This window comes from Acomys russatus, chromosome 4 (genome assembly GCF_903995435.1).
Source record: "Acomys russatus chromosome 4, mAcoRus1.1, whole genome shotgun sequence".
Lineage (NCBI taxonomy): Eukaryota > Metazoa > Chordata > Mammalia > Rodentia > Muridae > Acomys > Acomys russatus.
In genome coordinates this window covers 51,880,192-51,900,156 of record NC_067140.1, presented here as the reverse complement: position 1 = coordinate 51,900,156, position 19,965 = coordinate 51,880,192, and the positions used below count along the sequence as shown (strand labels likewise).

The 19,965-nt window shown below is 39.6% G+C and overlaps 1 protein-coding gene across 2 annotated transcripts in view; it reads right to left on the bottom strand.

Moving 5' to 3' along the window:
* The window catches only part of Cdin1 (CDAN1 interacting nuclease 1), a 201,085-nt gene extending 190,228 nt beyond the window's left edge, over window positions 1-10,857 (bottom strand). The window contains exon 1 of one of the 2 annotated variants that reach the window (XM_051144350.1): window positions 10,484-10,857. In XM_051144350.1, the coding sequence (XP_051000307.1) occupies window positions 10,484-10,584 (101 nt within the window). In that variant the 5' untranslated portion in view covers window positions 10,585-10,857. The remainder of the gene's footprint in view (window positions 1-10,483) is intronic. The other variant, XM_051144351.1, reaches the window with a different exon arrangement.
* Window positions 10,858-19,965: the final 9,108 nt, after the last annotated feature.

The following is a 19,965-nucleotide window of genomic DNA, read 5'->3' as shown; positions in this document are numbered from 1 at the left end:
AAAAACAAAAAAGGAATTGAAAAAAAAAAAGTGTATTATCAGCCTAATTTCGTGTGTGCTTGGGGAGAGGCTGAATACAGATGTAGCTTTACCTGAGATCTTATCTCCAAGCGAGGCACCTACAAGAGTCTCTTATTCCACTGTGAGTCAGAGGCACTGTGCTGCAAGCTGCAGGGTCTCAGAGGACCACAGTATGCCACAGAGCAAACGTTATCCTCCTTCTCTGTAGACCTGGTTCCAACTACCTGAGGAGGGTCACAAATATGCAGGACGAACAGTGGCTCCTAAGCCTGCTGTGCGCACGCCCGACTCTTTCATCCAGCACAGCTGATCTGAGGAAGCAGTGAGGGAACTGGCTGATGAGCGAGCTTAACCAAACACTCTCATCCCACAGGTCCACAGGCTCGGAATATCCTACATGGTGCTAACTGAGAACTTGAGGATTTTCAACAGCCTTAAGTGATAACCCTTGTAAGTGCCCCGGGCATGCTAGAGCGCCCATTTCCTCCAACAGAATAAACACAAGATTAGAGTTAGATTAGCCTATTCTTTCTTGTTCCAAGAGCAAAGGCTAGGTCATAACAATGACAAATTTTTTTAAAAAATAAATGTAAGTTAAGGGGAACAAGACAGAAGGCAGAGACAATGCACCAGGTATTTTAAGTCTGGGACTTAGATGTAACTTCTGCTCCCGGGACAACAGAGAAAAAGACAAGGATGCAGCACTTAGCCGAGAAACACTCATTAGTTCAATATTTGACTGAGCAATGACATCAAAAGACGTGAAACTACCTTACTTTCTCTCTATACGAATTTCACTGTTTCAAAATATTTGCTCTTATGTTCTTAAGTTTAGGGTGCTAAGTTGAATAGTTTTACTCATATTTGGCAGCAGAACTACATATAGTTCAAACACGGAAATAAAGAAGTTCTGAGACATTTCAGCATTTTGCTTGGAAATGAGAATTGTGGAATCCTCACCTTGACTGCACCCCAAAGTGTATCAGGTTACAGTCTGAAAGAGAAAGAAGGTTGAAAACATGTAGTTTCTGTTTGGAAGCAACAGTGAAAAGGAAGTGTTTACCCAGGCCCTGTAAGGTGTTCATGACTTTTACATACTAAGGTCACTTTTTGGACTTAACTATAACACAGCACTTACTTACACATTGTTCTGTCTTTAAAGAAGATTCAACCAATATGCAAAACTGCATAAAGGGTACAATAAAAAAATAATGGTAAATTCACTCCACATTTATTGAAAGTTAAATAATAAAATATTATTGCCTCATACTTTCATCAGTCTTTTTTCCCTAGGGAAACATGCAATTCTCCTTTACCGCTCCCATACAAGTTAGTGCTGAGAAAGCTGAGGCGCAATATCTGAAAACAGACTTAAAATGAATTCAGTGTTCTAATAACATGAATAACCCCCACGAAGTAATAAGAAATACAGTCACCATGTGGCTGCTTCTCAGAATAAGGCTATCGAACGGCTTTCCTAAAGATCCCTTTGCTGAGAATGCAGGCTCACCTCACCTTTGCAGGGCTACAAACCCAGAAAAGTCCAACTATCTCATGAAAGCTAAAACTTACTTTAGAAAGCAAAGAGGCCACACACAAGCAAAACGACCTCAGGAAAACTGAAGCCTAACCTATAATATGACAACAAAATCCAAACCTAAAATCTTATAGAATAAAAATAAATAAATAAATAAATAAAGGCACACTTACAAGGTCACCAATGTGTATACTCCAAACAATTGTATTCAGTATTCACTCTTAGCCCACCCTAATAGGTAATCGCTATGGAAGCATATCTAGATACTGCAGAATACATGAACTAATACTACTTTTTAATGTCTTGCAAATTAATCTTATTTCTTTGGCAAAGCCACAAACAACATTTCAGGTTCAATAAACAACTTTTTTCTCCCTTAATGAGCCATTCTTGCCTATTATTCTGGAAGTCAGGCTCACCACAACATTATCAGCGTGTAAAAAACGAACCACAAATTAAGAACCAGCACTCAACCCGATTTCTACAGACAAGCCCATAGAAATAATACTTCGAGTGTGTAAATCAGGCCTAAGTATATTAATTACACATTGTAATACTTCGCTGTGATTCTTAAAAATTAGTGAATTAAAGCTAAAAAAAAAAAAAACCTTGCTCAGTGTCACATCTGATATTTGGTGAAACATCAGAAATAACCAAATCTTATTTAGTCAGCATATCATCAGCTGGTCCATATAAATATTTCTATAATCTGTTAAGCTACTGTCCTTTGTCTCAACACAAAACCATGTACTTGAAAGTGACACCACTCAGATTTCATCTACTGTAGTCAAATGACTACATTCTTTTTTTTTTTTTTTTTAAGATTTATTTATTAAGTACACAGTGCTCTGCCTGAATACACCTGCAGGCCAGAAGAAGGCATTAGATCACATTATAGATGGTTGTGAGCCACCATGTGGTTGCTGGGAATTGAACTCAGGACCTCTGAAAGAGCAGTTAGTGCTCTTAACCTCTGAGCCATCTCTCCAGCCCCAAGTGACTACATCCTAATAGTGTTCACACTCCCCCCGGCCCTTACTGTTCCTATTGGTTCTACACTCTGCCTGCTCTGTTTTCATTAATGCTCACCACAACCTTAAGGGAGCATCATCACAGGATGCAGCATCAGAATACAATTTGGAGACAGATTCCACTTGAGCCTGAAACCCGTTTCTTCTGCTTATGAGCTCTGAGGGGTGACTCCTCCATTTACAGTGAGGGGATTTGGCCCACACTAATATGAGACAAAACCCAAGTGGTTTCCTACAGACAAGTGGTTATAGAAGCAACAAAGGACTCTCTGTGGGAAGATGCAACATCATAAAATACATCCAGTGTGGGAAACAGGGGCTGTTCAACACTGGACCATGGCTGCACCAAATTAAACCTGGATACTTCCAGTAAACACAAAATTAAGTCCACCAAGGACTAGTAAATTCAACATAGGCCGAGGCATAGCAGAAGCATCTTTTACTCTAATATCCTAGTTAGAGATAAGTGGAGATCTCAAAATGACTGAATGTTTTAAGCAGAGGGGACCTAGCCACAGTTTTTAACTAGAATTTTGAGCTTTTACTTGGAGCAGGAATAAAAGGCATTTTCATGAATGAATGGTTACTATCTAAGAGCGGGAAGATAATAGATGTTTGGGCCAACACAGAAAAACCACAACTACCAATATGGAAGGCACAATTAGAAAAACCAGAGCCCACTGCCTAGGGGCAAAGATTGAACAAGTGGGATTAGATACTTGTTTATAAGCATGATCTCAAAAGTTTGATGTATAACTCATTTGGATAGCAACTGTGTAATCAATCCATGGTAAATAAAATCAAGAAGCATGTGCCAAAGGCTTAGTTTACTAGTAAAAGAATTTCCAATGAAAATCTCCTTTAAGAATCCTACTTGAGCAGGAGGGAGGGAGGATACAAGTGATGGGATAACAATTGAGTTGTAATCTGAATAAATTAATAATAATAATAATAATAATAATAATAATAATAAAACGAATCCTACTTGAGGCTAGGTATGACAGCCCTGAGGTGAATTTCTGTGAGTTAGCACTAGCCAGGCAGAATTACATAGTTAGACAACATCCCAAAATAAATAGCTGATAGGTAGGTAGGTAGGTAGGTAGGTAGATAGATAGAGCCCATTAGAAATCTTTCAGTTTCTAAAATTCTGTAATTCTATTATTTATAGATATTAGTTATGTTTTAATCTGTTCTCTTGGTACTCGAGGCTATTCAAATTAATTATACCACATCCTGTTGGGCTTTTTGTTTTGTTTTGTTTTGTTTTTTTGTCCAAATTGTGTTGCAAAAAGTAAACACATAGTGAATTAGTACAGGTCAAATGTTCTAAGATGAAAGTGGTAGAAAATCCTGCAAAAACCATGGAAAATGATGGCCTTACTGTAGGGCTGCTTTCCATAAAAATACGACAGTAGACATAATTGGTTGGATGAATATTCTGGTAAAACCTGAACTACTATTGGGTAAATATAACTAATAACTTTTGTGAAAGTCCCTCTGATAGACACTCACTCCCCTGGGAAAACAGTAAACATGTGATGAGAAACAAGAAACTTGATGTCTCCAAGCAAATCTACAAAAGGCACTTAGTAACAGGAGGAACAGCAACCTTATCACAGAGACACTCACCAGCCATAACCATACGAAAGTGAATGAGGTCACATCTAACAGTAAGACATGAGAAGTCTTATTCCACTGACACGAGGCGCTAAGAAGGACATGTCATTTCTGGGGTGCAGCTGCTGAAACTTTCTATCCTAAATGTATTATAAGACAGCAAACAGCACACAGACAGAGACACTTTGGAAAAGACTAATCAGTACACTCTCCAGAGATATCAAAATCATGAAAGCCAAGCAGAAAACATCACATACCGGAGAACTCCTAAGTCGGGATAAAACTAAACGGCAACATGTGATGCAGAACAGGACATTTGTGGGAGAGAGATGGAGAGTTAAAAAAACAACAACAACAACAACAACAAAGCAAGTGACTACACCGTGTTAAAACTAATTTTGAAATTCTGACAATTGGTGCAAAGGTCATGCAAAATTGTTAACAGCTACAGGAGAGAGCATAAGGAACTCTCTGGAATACTACTACAAATTTTCTGTAAGTTTACAACTATTTACAGATACATATAATATATACAACTAGAGTGTGCAGGAAAGTCTTGGGAAGAACAGCTGATTGGGCTACAAGTGTCTTTATGAATCAGAAACCGAAAATGTAGACACTAAACACAGCCTGACAACAGCTTTAGGTAGTAGACTCACACAGTCCACCTGATCTGCTAAAGACAGAAAGAGCCACTAGTATTAAACTGCAGGAAGAAAGGACAGAGTGAGGGTAGATTTCAAAATGTGAAGTATTAAAGCTCACAAAGTTCCACTTCTTCACATTAAGTGGAAAATTCTGCTTCTTCTTAAACAATGCTAGGCACTATAGGCAGTGTCTATGTGTGCTGGGGAGGTATGCTACGACTGAGCTATATCTCAGGTTAAAGAGAGGAGTCTAAGAATAGACAGGTAGAGAGGAGTGCCTAAATTCAATGAGGTAGCTTGAAATTACATAATTGTGTAATTTCAGTGAAAAGAACAAAGCCATAAAGGAAGCGAGGTTTCCCTCAGGAGATATGGAATAAGAATAAAATTAATACTGGGGAAATCCTACATTACGTTTTTGCCTTTAAGCAGATAACAAAATGAATACCAACTGGGAATACTAAGAATTTAAAACCAGGCATGGTAGCACACACCTTTAATCCCAGTACTCCGGAGGCTAAGGCAGGCAGATCTGAGTTCTAGGCCACCCTGGTCTACAAAGTGAGTTCCAGGACAGCCAGGGCTACACAGAGAAACCCTGTCTCAAAACAACAACAGTAACAAACAAAACACAAAACAAACAAAAAAAAAACAAAAAATAATAATTTAAGAACGGGCCAGGAATAGTGGCACACACGCTTTTAATCCCAGCCTGGTCTACACAATGAGACCCTGACACATAAAACAAAAAGGAGTCAGGTGTCAAGGTGGTGGTATACACCTTTAATCCCAGCACTTGGTAAGCAGATCTCTGTGAGTTCAAGACCATCCTGGTCTATGTATTGAGTTTCAGGACAGCCAGGGCTATGTAGAAAAGACCTTGCCTCAAAAATCTAAAATGAGCTGGGTGTGGTGGTACACACCTTTAATCCTAGCAGATGGGAGGTAGAGGCAGGTGGGTCTCTGTGAGTTGGAAGCCAGCTTGGTCTGCAAAGCAAGTCCAGGACAGCCAGGGCTATAAAAGAAACCCTGTCTCGAAAAACAAAAAACAAACAAACAAACAAAAACTAAAAATAAAACAAAACAAAAAAAGAAGCATAAATTGAAGTTTAAGGAAGTTAAAATCAGAATACTTAAGAGCAAACTAGAAAACATCTTCAACAATAAAGACATAAAAAAATCAGTATCTTTAACACCAGCACATCCAACAAATATCCTCTATAGAGAGGAAGGCATAGAACACTAAGTGGTTCCATTAAGGCCAAAAGAAAATTAAATAGATAAAACTACTGAAATAACTTACAACTTATTGCAATTTTAAAAACACTAGGTGTGGGAATAGCCCAATGATATAGTACTCTTCTTGCTTGGATGAAAACCTGGATGGATCTCAGGAAATGGGGAGAAAAGAAAAAGAAAGAAAGAAGAAGAAGAGGAAGAAGAAGAAGAAGAAGAAGAAGAAGAAGAAGAAGAAGAAGAAGAAGAAGAAGAAGCAGCTAATATAAACTCAAATTACTAGAAGTTCATTCTTAATTCAATGTAGTAAAGACTAAATGACTCCGCTCATCGCTGGCCAAAGCTGCAGAGACAGACAGTCCCACATTCTGCAGGTGAAAGAATTAGCAATCATCTTTGTAGTCACTTGTCAATACCCATCAACGGCCTTCAAAAATAAATAAGCTCTGACTTGAGACAGTCAGTGGTTGTGTTCAAGTGTAGCCAATGGCCTCCAAAAGCCCAAGTCCCTCTCAGGGCTCTACAATGTCAAAACTATTTTTTTACTAAAATATAAAATATGATTTTCCTTTCTATTCTATTGACATTAGTAACTATTGTATGCTACAGTGGGTAAATTTCCAATTCTTTTTTCAAATGTGTCTTAATAGAAGTGGCATTGTATCACTTCCCCCTCTCCACCCACTTCCAGCTACCCTCCCTTGAGCCCCTCCCATGCTTCAGCCCTCAATCAAGTTGCTAGATTCTTTAACTTCCAATACCTGGCAACAAATTGAGGCCAGGGTACTACAGCCATATTCAACCTCATGTACACACAGCCTAAAAAATATCAAATGGCTATTTCACTTCAGAATATTTGCTAATTAGTGACATGAAGTTGCATCCTCTTAAAATTCTATATGCTGAATTTAGAAGTAAATACAAAGACCGTTTAGGAAGATAGGGTGGTGTCTCCATGGGGAAACTCACCTTGACTGAGAACTGAGCTAGCCATCTTTTCCCAGGAAATAAAAGTCTTACTTGAATAAACAATGAATGAAATACGATTACTCAGACTTGGGTATCTGGCAGACCTTTTTTTTTCTCTCAGATATAAATGACGTGAGCCTGTCATTCCAAGGGAAACAACTAATAGCATGTGTTGCCAATGACAAAATTTGAGCTTTCAAGGGAAAATTCAAACATTAGAAACCTCTTTTCCATCACCATAGCTCGACAGCTTCAAATCTTACAGACTCTTAATGGGATCCCTGCTGAGATTAGCAAATGCGACACACATACACACCCACACCGCCCCCACAACCAACCACACCCCCCCCACACACACACACATACACACACACACACACCAGTAGAATGAACCGTGACATTTGGAAGGTTTATATGGTTCAAAACCAATACTGCATGAGTAACAGGCCCACTAAAGTTCAAAACAGACCACTGGGTTGCAATGCAAGGAGGTGACAAGTCTTTGACTGGGTTTCTTACCCCAGTTTACAGTCAGCCTTCAAGAAACTATCATTTGTGAGGTTGTTTGTTTGTTTTTCCAGACAGGGTTTCTCTGTTGTATCCTTGGCTGTCCTGGACTCACTTTGTAGACCAGGCTGGCCTTGAACTTAGGTGATCTGCCTGCCTCTGCCTTCCAAGGCGCTGTGATTAAAGGTGTGCGCCACAACCACGCCCAGCTACTGTTAGGTTTTGTGTAATAAAAACATCCAAGGCCAGGCATGGTGGCACCAGCCTCTACAAAGTGAGTCTAGGACAGCCAAGGCTACATAGAGAAACTCTGTCTCGGAAAAAATTTAAGAATTTAGGAAAATAAATAAATAAATAAATGTCCAGTCCTTTTTTTTTTTTTTTTTTTTAAATCCACAATTATCTAAAAAGCCTATTAAGTTAGTCTTCCCTTTTGCAACTACATATGAGGTTAGAGTTTCTTGTTAATTTTTCTTTCTTTTTCTGTGGTAATGTATACCTGTGTATGTCCCCATGTCTGTGGGTGCATTCACCTATGCTTGTGGTGCCCAGAAATCTACATCAGATATTGTCTCCTATAGTTCTCTATATTTTCTGAGATGGGGCCTCTCAGTGACCTCTTCATTGCTAGGGCTTCCAAGGCAAACCTCTTTCATGCAACATGGTCAGGTGTGCCACAGCAACATCCCACGTGTCAGTTTGCTTTCTATTACTATGAGAAAACACCATGGCCAAAAGTGCAACTTGGGGAGGAAAGGGTTAATCTCAGCTTATGCTTACAGACTATCAGGAAGATGAGTCAGAATAGGAACCTGGAGGCAGGAACTAAAGCAGAGACCGTGGAGAGACGATGCTTACTATTTGCTGTCAAAGGCTTGCTCAGTAGGCTTACACAATGCAAGACCACCTGCCCAGGGGTAGCATCAAGCACTAATCAAAAAAAACACGGCATAAAAACGGCTACAGGCCATCTGATGGAGGCATTTTCTTATTGTGAGCTGTTCTTCGGTTCCATTGATGCTGGGATCCAATCTCAGGCCCTCATACTTGCATAGCAAGCATTTGACTCGGTGAGCCATTTTCCCAGTCCCTCCTATTACTCTTTTATCAGCAGTCAAATGTAGACAAACAGTTAAATGGAGGCCTCGACTCTTTTTTGAATTATGAATATTATACATAAAATATGTTAACAAACAAAAATGTACTATTTTTCAAAGCAAATTTAGTAGTATTTCATTTAACTTCTCAGCTTTACTTTATATATTAGTAAATATTTATAGGTATAACCCTACAAAGGCACAAAATATGGCTTAGTGGATCAAAGTACTCGCCACCAAGCCTATCTCATTTCAACTGCCACATCCCATTTGGTGGAAGAAACAACTCCAAGTTGTCCTCTGACCTATACACGCACACACACACATGCACATGCACTGACCTATACACATACACGCACATGCACACCTTGATACATGTGAGCCAAATACACACATATATAATGTTTCTTTAAAAGTAGTAATATATGTTCATAATGATAACAAAGTATCAAAAAAGTTCCAAAACTGCCCAGCAATGCATACATACATACATAATACATATTATATATTATGTAACATACGTATGATATATGTGTATTTTTTATACCTTTTCCCTTAGGTGATCAGCCATAGACAGAACTCAAAAAAAGTTAATAACAATAATTAAATTCTAACTTGTCAACTGTGTTCTTGGACAGCAACTATGATAAAAATCCTCTGGCTATAAAGGGATACTATCACCCTTAAGTATGGAAAATATTGGAAAGACAGCCTTTCTGTTTAGAGACTAGGAAAATTAGTCTACTAAAATTCAGGTCATAAAAGATATCTCTCTGATGATACGTGGTCATAGGCTATGCATGATAGGTAGGAAAGCTCTCCACCAGGGCTAACTATGCTGAATATCACAGTATGGTCTTGAAAAAGAAGAAAATATGTGTACAAAATGTTCTGTATCATGTACCATATTAGTTATGATAACCTAGTTGTCTTGAATAGGTTCTTCAAGTAATGTTTGGGTCTCCGCTTTCACATCTTTGAAGTGAGGGGTGTATGTTACACAGTCTCTACAAGGCTGTCACTAGCAGGATGGCTATTCCTGAAATGCCACAGCAAAGAAAAGGGGAAATCACGAAGCCCGGGAATATGTATGCACATAAAGAGAAACCTGGAGACCTGGAGGTCCAAATGACCAGGCTCAAAAGTGTAATCCCTAAGCTAATGCCCTCAACTATACTAAGAACATTTTTCACCCCATAGTCAACATCACACGGTCCCCTTTAAGCCTGGCCTCTTATTTGTTACCAGTGGCATCCCAGAAAGGGGTTTAGATCAACCACTTCTAGGTGTCTAGGCAAACTGGCAGCGAGGATAAATTTCCAACTCATATTTTTACTTTGCAAAGTTCCCATTAGGTCAGGTGTGGTGGTGCACGCCTTTAATCCCAGCACTCGGGAGGCAGAGGCAGGCAGATCTCTGAGTTCAAGGCCAGCCTGGTCTACAAAGGAGTTCCAGGACAGCCAGGGCCACACAGAGAACCCCTGTCCCAAAAAAGCAAAAACAAATAAAAGCAAAGTTCCCATTAACCATTACCCACTGCTGCATCTGTGGATTAACCAATGGATATTTATGAAGCGCCTACTATGTGTACTTCCCCCGGGACGTATCAAAGTTTTCAATAAGCATCTGTTGAGTTGAATTCAATTGCAAGGCTTGCAGAAGCTCCAGGAGCCTTAGCCATTCAGTGTTCTGTATAGTAAGCAAATGAAAAAGAGAGTGCTTTCTCATGACCCTCCCATTCGTGTGTGACACGTGGCTCTTGTGCACTGCGAGGGTGGAACTGGGCTGAAGGCAAAAGGCTGTGAGATGGTGACTTACCTGGGGAACTTCTGCTTCAGCTTCCTCAGGCTCTGCCTGGTAGGCGGTACAGACACTAGGCACTGGGCTATCTCCTCGTACTGGGCTTTGGTTAGTATCATATTGGGCCCAAGCGGGGGTGGGGGGTGGGGGTGGAAAAAATCTCCCTTGGGGCTCGTGCAGCCTTGGTGCCAGGGAGCGAGGGAAGGGCAGAGAGCAGCGCGAACCGGGGTCCTCCTCCTCCTTAGTTAGCCCCACTAACCCTAAAGCACACCCACTAGCTGCACCACGGGGAGGAGACACGCTGCATTCCAGGCTTCACCTCAGCGGTAGAGGCGGGCTGAAGACCTGTTTGCGCTAGGGGAGTGTACTGAGCAGCCGCAGTAAACCGGGCCGAAGGCACCTAGCTGCCATCTTAAGTAAGGGCAGAGCAACCAGGAAGTGGCGGCTGCAGACGGAAGACTTTGTCTTCAGGAGCAAGTGTCCGCGGCATCACCTCCCTGAGATCGGAACACAGGAGCCCATTCAAGCCACACTGGCAGTTGCAGGTAGCCTGGGCATCCTGTCACACAGTTCAGGGCGCGGGTCTCATAAGTGATACTCCAGCCTTGAGCTGGAGACCTCCGGAAGTCCTCCGCCAGAGCGCGGGATTTGAATTTGTTTTCCAGACACACCCAGTTCTCTCTGCTCTGAGCCTGCAAAGAAGCAAGGTCTCCTTCGGTGAGCAGAAGTTAAGCAGTGGAAAGAATCTTTGCAGGCGTTCAGTTGGGCTCGTGCAGGGAAAATTCTTTGGCTCCTTCGTGGAAAGCAGTAATCTTTTAGTAAAGAACTTAAACTCTGCATCTTAAAACAACTGGCTGTAGAATGTCAATTTCACCCTCCTTACACCTCAAGAAGTACATTCCAGGCCCCAAAATAGTAGGTGCCCAATAAATGTGTAGAGAAATGAGCCGCTGAGTTTCTGTTTTTATAGTCAATACGTACCGTGAGTGGGCACCTCTCCTTAATCAATGTACTCTAACAATCACCTCTAATTCCTTAAAAAAAAAAAAAAACCTTTGCTTTCTAAGATGGACATACATTGTGTGCATTCTCTTCAAATTTAAATATTTTTAACAAATGAAGGAAAATATACTTTGATTTTTAACACATTTAAACGGGTTGTCGTAGCTTTTATTTGGTGTAAAACATAAGTTCGAAAGTTGGCTTAGATAAGACCCCTTTGATAAATTTCTTAATCCACCAATGTGTCAGTTACTTTACCTATAAAAATTTTTAATTCATGAGGACGGTTTTAAGATTAAATAAGGTAGTATATAGCCATACTATGGAATCACCCTTATTGTCAGTCAACGAATGAGAAGATAAACAAAATATAATTTACAAGCACAGTTATAAAGAATAAAATGATGTCATCTTCTGGAAAAAGGACTCAAACAAGTGTTTTGTATTTCCTTTCATTTGTGGACCCTCAATTTTACATAGATCAAAAATGCATGCACACACATATTTATACCCATACATAGTTATACATGCAAGAAAGCAGAGAAAGACTGAGAATGCAATAAGGCTGAGGGAGTCTGTGAACACGATATGCATGAAAGAATTTATATCTGTGAAATCTAGCACTATGTACAATGACCATATACCAATAAAAACAGTAAGATGGTACAAATACAAATTTACTTAGCATAGCATCCAGTAGATACCCGTGTAAAATTAAGTTAGCTAAATAATAAGTTGTTTAAGTAAACTGGATAGGATGTTTACTAGATAGTGCTTTTTGGATTCCCTTGTAAACTTTCCCAGGTTCTATTCCCATTATTGGCCTCCTCCTTCCTTTGTACAGGGTGAACAAAGGCATAAAAGGTCAAGGAATTTCCCAGAGGTCATGAGAACAAGTAAATAGCAAGAGTAGGATTCAAGGGAAAACTGGTATATGGTGTTATCGCCTTTCAACGATGCTTAATCACTTCATCCAATAGTCACTCTAAATCTCTCTTTTTAAAAAAGTATTCTTTTAAAGTAAATAATGTTTTAAGATCATATACCAGGGGCTTCTTTTCCTCCCTCTGGTGTTTTACTACTTTTTTTTTTTTTTTTTAAGAATTTCAAAAGTGTGGTACTAAAAGTGAATTCTAAACTGAGCCACCATTGCTAGTTTCTACTCTATACATCAGCAAGTTTCCCTCCCATATGCTTTACATCCAGCTCTGGTTGTGTGACATTAGTACATAACTGTTATTTATGGCAGCGTAGCCTGGAGTTGCCACCTGGCTAGTTTGTTGCTGACCCTGCCGTGACTTTTACATGAAAGCTGGCTGACGAGAAGCAGACACCACTTGGTTCCCCATTCCTTTCCCCTTCGCAGCTTCACTCCTTCCAGTTCACAGCCATCGGGTTTTTATAGAAAACATCAGCTCAAGGATGTTTGCACTAGTTATTTTTATAGTAACTCCTCTCCCTGGCGCTTTTCCTGCACTCACCCTTCATAGCCCGTAAGGAAAATGCCAGGTTTGTGTTTTCGGTTATTATTTTTAGCATCCTGGCAGCTTACTATTTTGACCTAAATCCAGTAGATTGTTTAGAGTTAGTGCAGGAGAGAAGGAGTGTTATGCTGCTGTTTTCGTTGGCCATGACAGTAGTGTTGTTTATTAAGTACAAAATAGAAGCTGGGCAGAACTGGTCTGTTGAAACTTGGTTGGTTCCTTTTTGCTTCCTGAAGTGGAGTGCTTGCAATTGGCTGGATATGCCCATGAGGCCTCCTTTCTTCCTGCTTCTGCCCATTTTACTCACAGCCTGTGCCCTCCTCTGCTATTGTTTCTTTAGGGCTTTCTCTGCATGCCTGAAGTTGGTGACCCTGTTTTCTCAGCCACCAAGAAATACCATTTCCCCCACTAAGTGATGGAGGACTGTGAAACACAAGCACAAGGTTAAAAACTGAAGCAGTCAGGAAACCAACCTGGGCAGCTGGTAGCCTGTTTGGAATTGGCCATGGAATGTCCGATCTTGAACAACTGACAGACTTTCTCATCCTGGATGTTCTGACTGTAAGCCCAAGCAAGGGAATATTTGAATTTTATCTGAAAGCAGGGGGGGCGGGGCGGGCGCGGGGGAAGAACTTTAGAAATAAATTGTAAAAATATACAGGGAAAGCATATTAAGGGTGTCAGAACATTCTCCACAGTTGAGTGGAGAGTGGGATATGACTTTCTCAAGTACTCTGGTGCCTCACATTTGACCATGTCCCCTGGAGGGGGAAACCTGGTGGCACTCAGAGGAAGGATAGCAGGTTGCCAAGAAGAAACTTGATACCCTATGAGCATATACAGGGGGAGGTAATCCTCCTCAGGAACAGTCATAGGGGAGGGGAATAATGGGAAAATGGGGGGGGGGGGAGGGAGAATGGGAGGATACAAGGGATGGGGAAAACATTGAGATGTAACAAGAATAAATTAATAAAAAAATAAAAAATTTTTTAAAAAGGGGTGTTAGGGAGTAAGTAGAGCCTGGTACAACACCCTGGAAAACCCTATAGTTGTACAAAGGGAAGTAAGTTGACCAGGCTTCCTTGGGCCAATTCCTGCATGATATAAATATTCAACATAAGAAGGAAGGGGTGTGGAAGGGAGTCATGTGGTCTTTCCAAGAATGGTCCTAATACAAAGGGTTAAAATTAGGAAGGAGACATGTTACAAGCCTGGAACAAATATTTATGCTGGAGCAAAGAGTTCTAAGCAGAGTGAAGGTGAAGAGTGCCTGGCCTTGGAGTCAGCGACATTTTCAAATGGTCTACCAAAGCTAATTCATGTTCTTAAAATCATGGGCCTACTACTTTTATTATATTGGAAAATCTGATTCCATTCATGGGAGTCTCTGTGAATGTTCACATTGACACTTTTAAAGAAAAGTAAAGTCTACTAACTGAATATGAAGAAAGAATGCTAATGTTTTTGGAGACTCTATTATGGGCAATTATTATCCCATTAATACCTTATGTCATTGTATTCTCACAGTTACAGTTACTCTGTTCAGTAAGGCTGCTGGTTTATATATTGAAAACTAAAGCTAAAATAAATAAATAATGGCCGTTGGAAAATCGGGTAAGAGTACTTATTGCTCTTGCAGAGGACCCAGGTTTGGCACCTAGTACTTGCATTGTTTCTCACATCCATCCATACTTCCAATTCTAGGGAAACCAGTGCCATCTTCTGACCTTCATGAACACAAGCACACATGTGGTACATATACATACATGCAAGCAAAACACTTACACACATGAAATAAAATTAAAAATAGAGAGCGTTTACCTGGGATGTCTAGTTACTAGACTGTAAATCCGTGATTAAAACCCAAGCTAATGTGACTATGAGATACCTCCCATGTGATCCGTCTTTTGAACCAATGTTAAATCTTTTTATCCTAATCTCAAAACAATACAAGCTTCTAATGAAACAACTGCCATGGAGACGTGAAGCAACTACTCAACTTGATGACTGGAGAAAAAATTGAAAACAAAAACAAAACAGAAAGACAAACCAAATGTCAAAGGACAAGAAAGAACAAGACCAAATGCTGGTCTCCTTACGGAAGTCAGTGAGAATGGTCTGTAAAATCAGTGGTCTGATTCCAGAGGAAGGCCAGATGCCCACTGGGGCTTTCACCAAGACCTACTACAGAAACTGCCCCATCTCCTAGCAATTGAGTGACACCTCTCTGGGTCATTGTTATTCAAAAACATCACCAAGGCACTTATCAAAGGTAAGAACTATAGGTGGCTTCTATTTGCTTAGTTACTATACAACATTCTAAAAGACCATTTCTCAAATTATCAATGTTAAATGCCCTATTTTCCTTCCATGTATTGTGGAAATTTTCTTAAAATAAGATCAAACATGAATTACTGAAAAAATGAAATTTATAAAGATAGAGACAAGCCAGTAACCTGTGGCTCAAATTACAACAAATTTGTAATTTGTTGGGACTCAGTAGAACCTCCTAACTCTTTGTAAACTGTAATGCTTGCTATATTCAGATATGTAACAAACCATTTGATAACCATTGCGCACTTACAGAGCACATTTTAAACACTACTCTACCTTATCAAGTCAATATTGAAAACCACATAAGTCCAAACAGAGTGCTAACTGCAGACTAGGGCACCATGCTTTCCATGAATCCTTAGCTGGGAATTTAACTTGTTCCTTTTAGACTTCTGTAAATCAACCATCATTATTATCCCCATTGTTCCACTGTATTTCTTTCTTCTCTACTGATACACAGTTAGAAAAGTTAACAGAATAAAATCTTTACAGATTAAGTAATTTGTATCCATCTGGCTATGGATGTAGTTAAGAAGTGTAGCACTTGCTTAACATGCTTAAGACCATATACAAATAAGTAATTTGTACCCTATGATGTTAGTACCATGTGTTTTGTAGTACAAGGCCTCAGTTCTTTAGGATATGAGCCCACCAGTCAGGGCTATAATATACCTTTTCTGTTTGAACCATAGTCAGAATTCGAGGGTGGATGGCAAAGGCTATACTGTGACATTTACACATTTACCATCACCATGTTTGAGAAGGATAAAGAACAAAGGTGATGGTTTTGCAAGGATTTTCCTCCTGAGTGTTTGTGTTATAGCAGAGGGAGGTCCACAAACTGACGTGTTGGGGAAAGACTGAAACCTCTGAAACATTGTCCTTGGGCTCATCAGGGACTTGCAGATAATTCACAGGCAATTTGTGTCGCCTTTTCCTACAGGACCAAGCCTCAGATGTAATTTCTGCAGTTGTCAATCATTCTTCTTGTCCCCAAGACCATTCTGCAAGAATACATCATGTTCTAAGGACTCTGTCCCATTTATAAATTCAGAAACTGGAAGGAGAGGGCTTCTGCTCAGGTGGAAGGCAGAGGAGCAAGCAGCAGGGAACTGTCTCCCCCTAATAAGCGCTCCTTTCAATGTAAGCTTGAATTGGAAGTATATGTCAGGTAGAGATTAGTGCTCAAACTTTTCATTTAAAACATTACCCTCTCTTGCCATCCCACTAGGTTAGACTTTCAAAAGAGAAGGTAAGATGCCAGTCAAGATTTATAACCCATTCTTTCTCTGTGATTGAAAGCTAAGAAAAGGAATCCCTTCCTAGGTAAGAATAGCAGTTATGATAATAGGCACCACTCTTTGAAGAACATGAAAGCACATTATATCATTATCTAATGTATTTCTATCACAGAATCTGTAACTTGTTTAATTATTCTTCTGTGACATATGGGGAAATTAAGGCACAAAATGGCTTGCAAATTCAACCAGTTTCTTTAGATTTAATTTTAAAATATGAGCCTACAAAGAACTTTAAAAAATGTTTCTTTTCTTATAATCAGCAAAAATATATATACTTCTCTTAGCCAAACATATAAGCCCAGATATTATGAAACACACTCATCCTAGCACTTGAAAATCTACCACTGGCATCACTGGTGCCATTCCTTCCACTCAAATTTTACTCTTTTTATTTACTAGATAAAATCAGACTATATACATAAAATGAATCCAGTTCCAACTAACTTAGAGTACACTGAAAGCAAGCTATCCTTATGAACACTTGGTAATTGACCTTTGCTTAATATAAGGGACAGCTTGGTAGATTTCTGAGAGTAGACAACGGAGTCTCTCAAGCTAGTCCTCGGCATGGCTACATGAGGCTAAGGCATTCTTCTGCTTCATCAGCTAGCTATCCTTACATGAGGGAATGATGTCATAGATGCCCTGACCGAGACAAAGATTTTAGTAACTTGTGGAGGACTTTCCTGGACATTCCATTCACACAGTGTGATTGACATTATGTCATTAGCCTCCTACTTTGTATGTGTTCTGACAGTCAGCATGTTGACAGAAGCCATCATGTTTTTGTTTTGATTTTTCGCGTGATGAAGGCATATATCTGGACATCCAGATTAATCATAGTCATTGGTGCAGGGACCAAATGTTTTGCGTTGCTGAGAGCACAGTCACTCTGGATGTCAATCCTCATGCCAGGGAGCTTGGGTTTCCATTTCTCCTTCAAGCATGCTTAAAGGATTAAATTAGTGTAGAGATGAGAAGGGACTTAAGGTAATGGTGTGAGCAGGGAGTAACAGAAGTGAGGTCCTCATGAACACTTAAGCTCTCCACATACTGCCATTCTCACAAATACATATACACAAAGCTAGTTTTACAAAGTGGCACTTGCACTATTTGCACAGACAAGATTAAAAAATGCAAATGCCAACTATGTCAAATCCCCTTAAGAAAATACAGTCATAACAATTCATTCTTCGTGTATTCATTCATCCACCCACCCATCCATTCATCATTTACCGAGAGCTACCATATTCCAGGAATTGTTCTAAGCTATGCATGTTAGCAATGACCAGGACTGACTGTGGCTTTGGGTCAAAATTTACGTCCTACAGCAAATAAATTGTGTTTATCAAAAGATTACTTGCTTCATGTTTCTGTTTAACACAAGCTAGAGGGAGGCAAGATGACAAAATGAACACCTTGAGCCTAAGTGAATCCTATAATAAGGAGAGAAAAGTGCTAACTAGGACTTTGTTGGATAAACTAACTGAATAGATATTTAAATGATTGATCTACTCAATCTTGGAAAATGAAAAAATGTAGTTAAATACCCTTCCTATTATTAGGAACTGCATACAGAGACAGCTATATATAAAGGCCCATGGAGTAGCTGGACTTCCCTAGTTATCCAGAAAAGCATACCAAAACAAGGGCAACGACAGACTTGACAGCATCTTGAGTGTAGTAAAATGTCAGCAGTAGGTGACTCTAAAGGATAGATGGCCTTTGGCCACTTTGCACCTTTTCTTTTGTACTATTTTTATTTTGCAACAGCTTGTTAATTTTGAGACAATGCCCAAGTTAAGTTAAAACTTTTTGCTTTGTAAAATGGAGAACATGGTGTCCTTAAATGACACCGCAAGCTCCCCTCATTCCTCTTCGATTTGCAGACATTGGTTGACATGCCACTTTTCTCAGGACCTCTGAGACCAGCTTGAATTGTCTAATTGAGACTCACAGTTTAACTGAGGCAATATGTTCAAATTCTCTTAATCTACCTCCCCCAGTCATGGGCCATATGTACTTTTTTGTTTTGCCCAAGTAGCTAATTATTTCTTTTTATATCTATAGGAATGATTAATGTAGAACTATGCCACCCTCTATATAATTGGTATTCACACTCTCTGGACTAACAAGCACCCTAAAAATTTCAGATACATGATAAAAATGGAAAATGCCAGCACATCAACCCTTTAAATATATCCCTGTATGTCTTAGAATGCCATGACAATCTAAATCCTACCTTCGTTTTTGTCTACCTGGCTTGTGGCTTCCCTAATTTTTCTTTCTGCCTGGCTCCTTTCTTTCCCTCCTAAGGGTCAGACAGCTCTCCCAGGTGTGCCTCCCCTGCCCAGTTCCCTCACAGATATATAACCCCTATAAATCTCATCCCTTTCATGTGAAATTCTGTCTTGGCATCTGTTCCTTGGAGGATGTAGACTAACATGGCTCCCTGTCTTCGGTGGCACACATACAAGTTACACAATCACTTTCCTGGATGCAAACGGTTCCCAAGCTGTCATCAGCAATGCATCAAGAAATTCCTCCAATAAAGGCCTTCTAATATTTATGAGACTAGGCTTTGAAGTCGGGTGGAAGAACGACTTAGGTGATCTTAATAGTTAATGAAATCAAGTCTCTATCATGGTGACATACATATTACACAGTACTAAGAGCAGGCTTGTTTGGTTTTTTGGATTCTTCTTTTATAAATACCATGCCAGCTTTCTGTATTTCTGAAGATGGATGGCAAAGTAACTAAATGCCAACCTGCTTGGTTGTATCAAATTCCTATTTGTTTCCCCAACAAGACTCAAATTTATACCCAGATGACCTGAATTCAAGTTCAGCTATATTTGAAATCCTCTGGGCTTACATTTATCATTATTCAGACATGCACAAATGACTAATTTCATTTTGGGTTTTTTTTTTTTCTTGGATAGTAACTATTTTCATTCTTGTCCTAGCTTAGAGGCCCAAAACTGTGTATCCACTGAGGCTGTGGGCATGTCAAATACAACTTTCTCAAAGTTGAGATCATTTCAAAGCCTGTTTAAATTTGCTTTGCTTTTATTCTTTGAGATGACATTGTTACCCATCCCTGCCTGTATAGCCATTTCTTTGTCTTATCTGTAATTCCAAGAACAATGCTACTGACACTGTTTAGACTCATTTTTCTATAAGTCACCTCATACTATTCCTGCTAGTTTTGTTTCTGCTAAAGACAACAAAAGAAATTAAGGTGAGCTTTCTAAGATAGATAGATAGATATAGATAGATAGATATGTACATACGTACATACATACATACATACATAAAAACATACATACATACACACATACATACATACCAGTCACTTGGAGATGTCATGGTAGGCCCA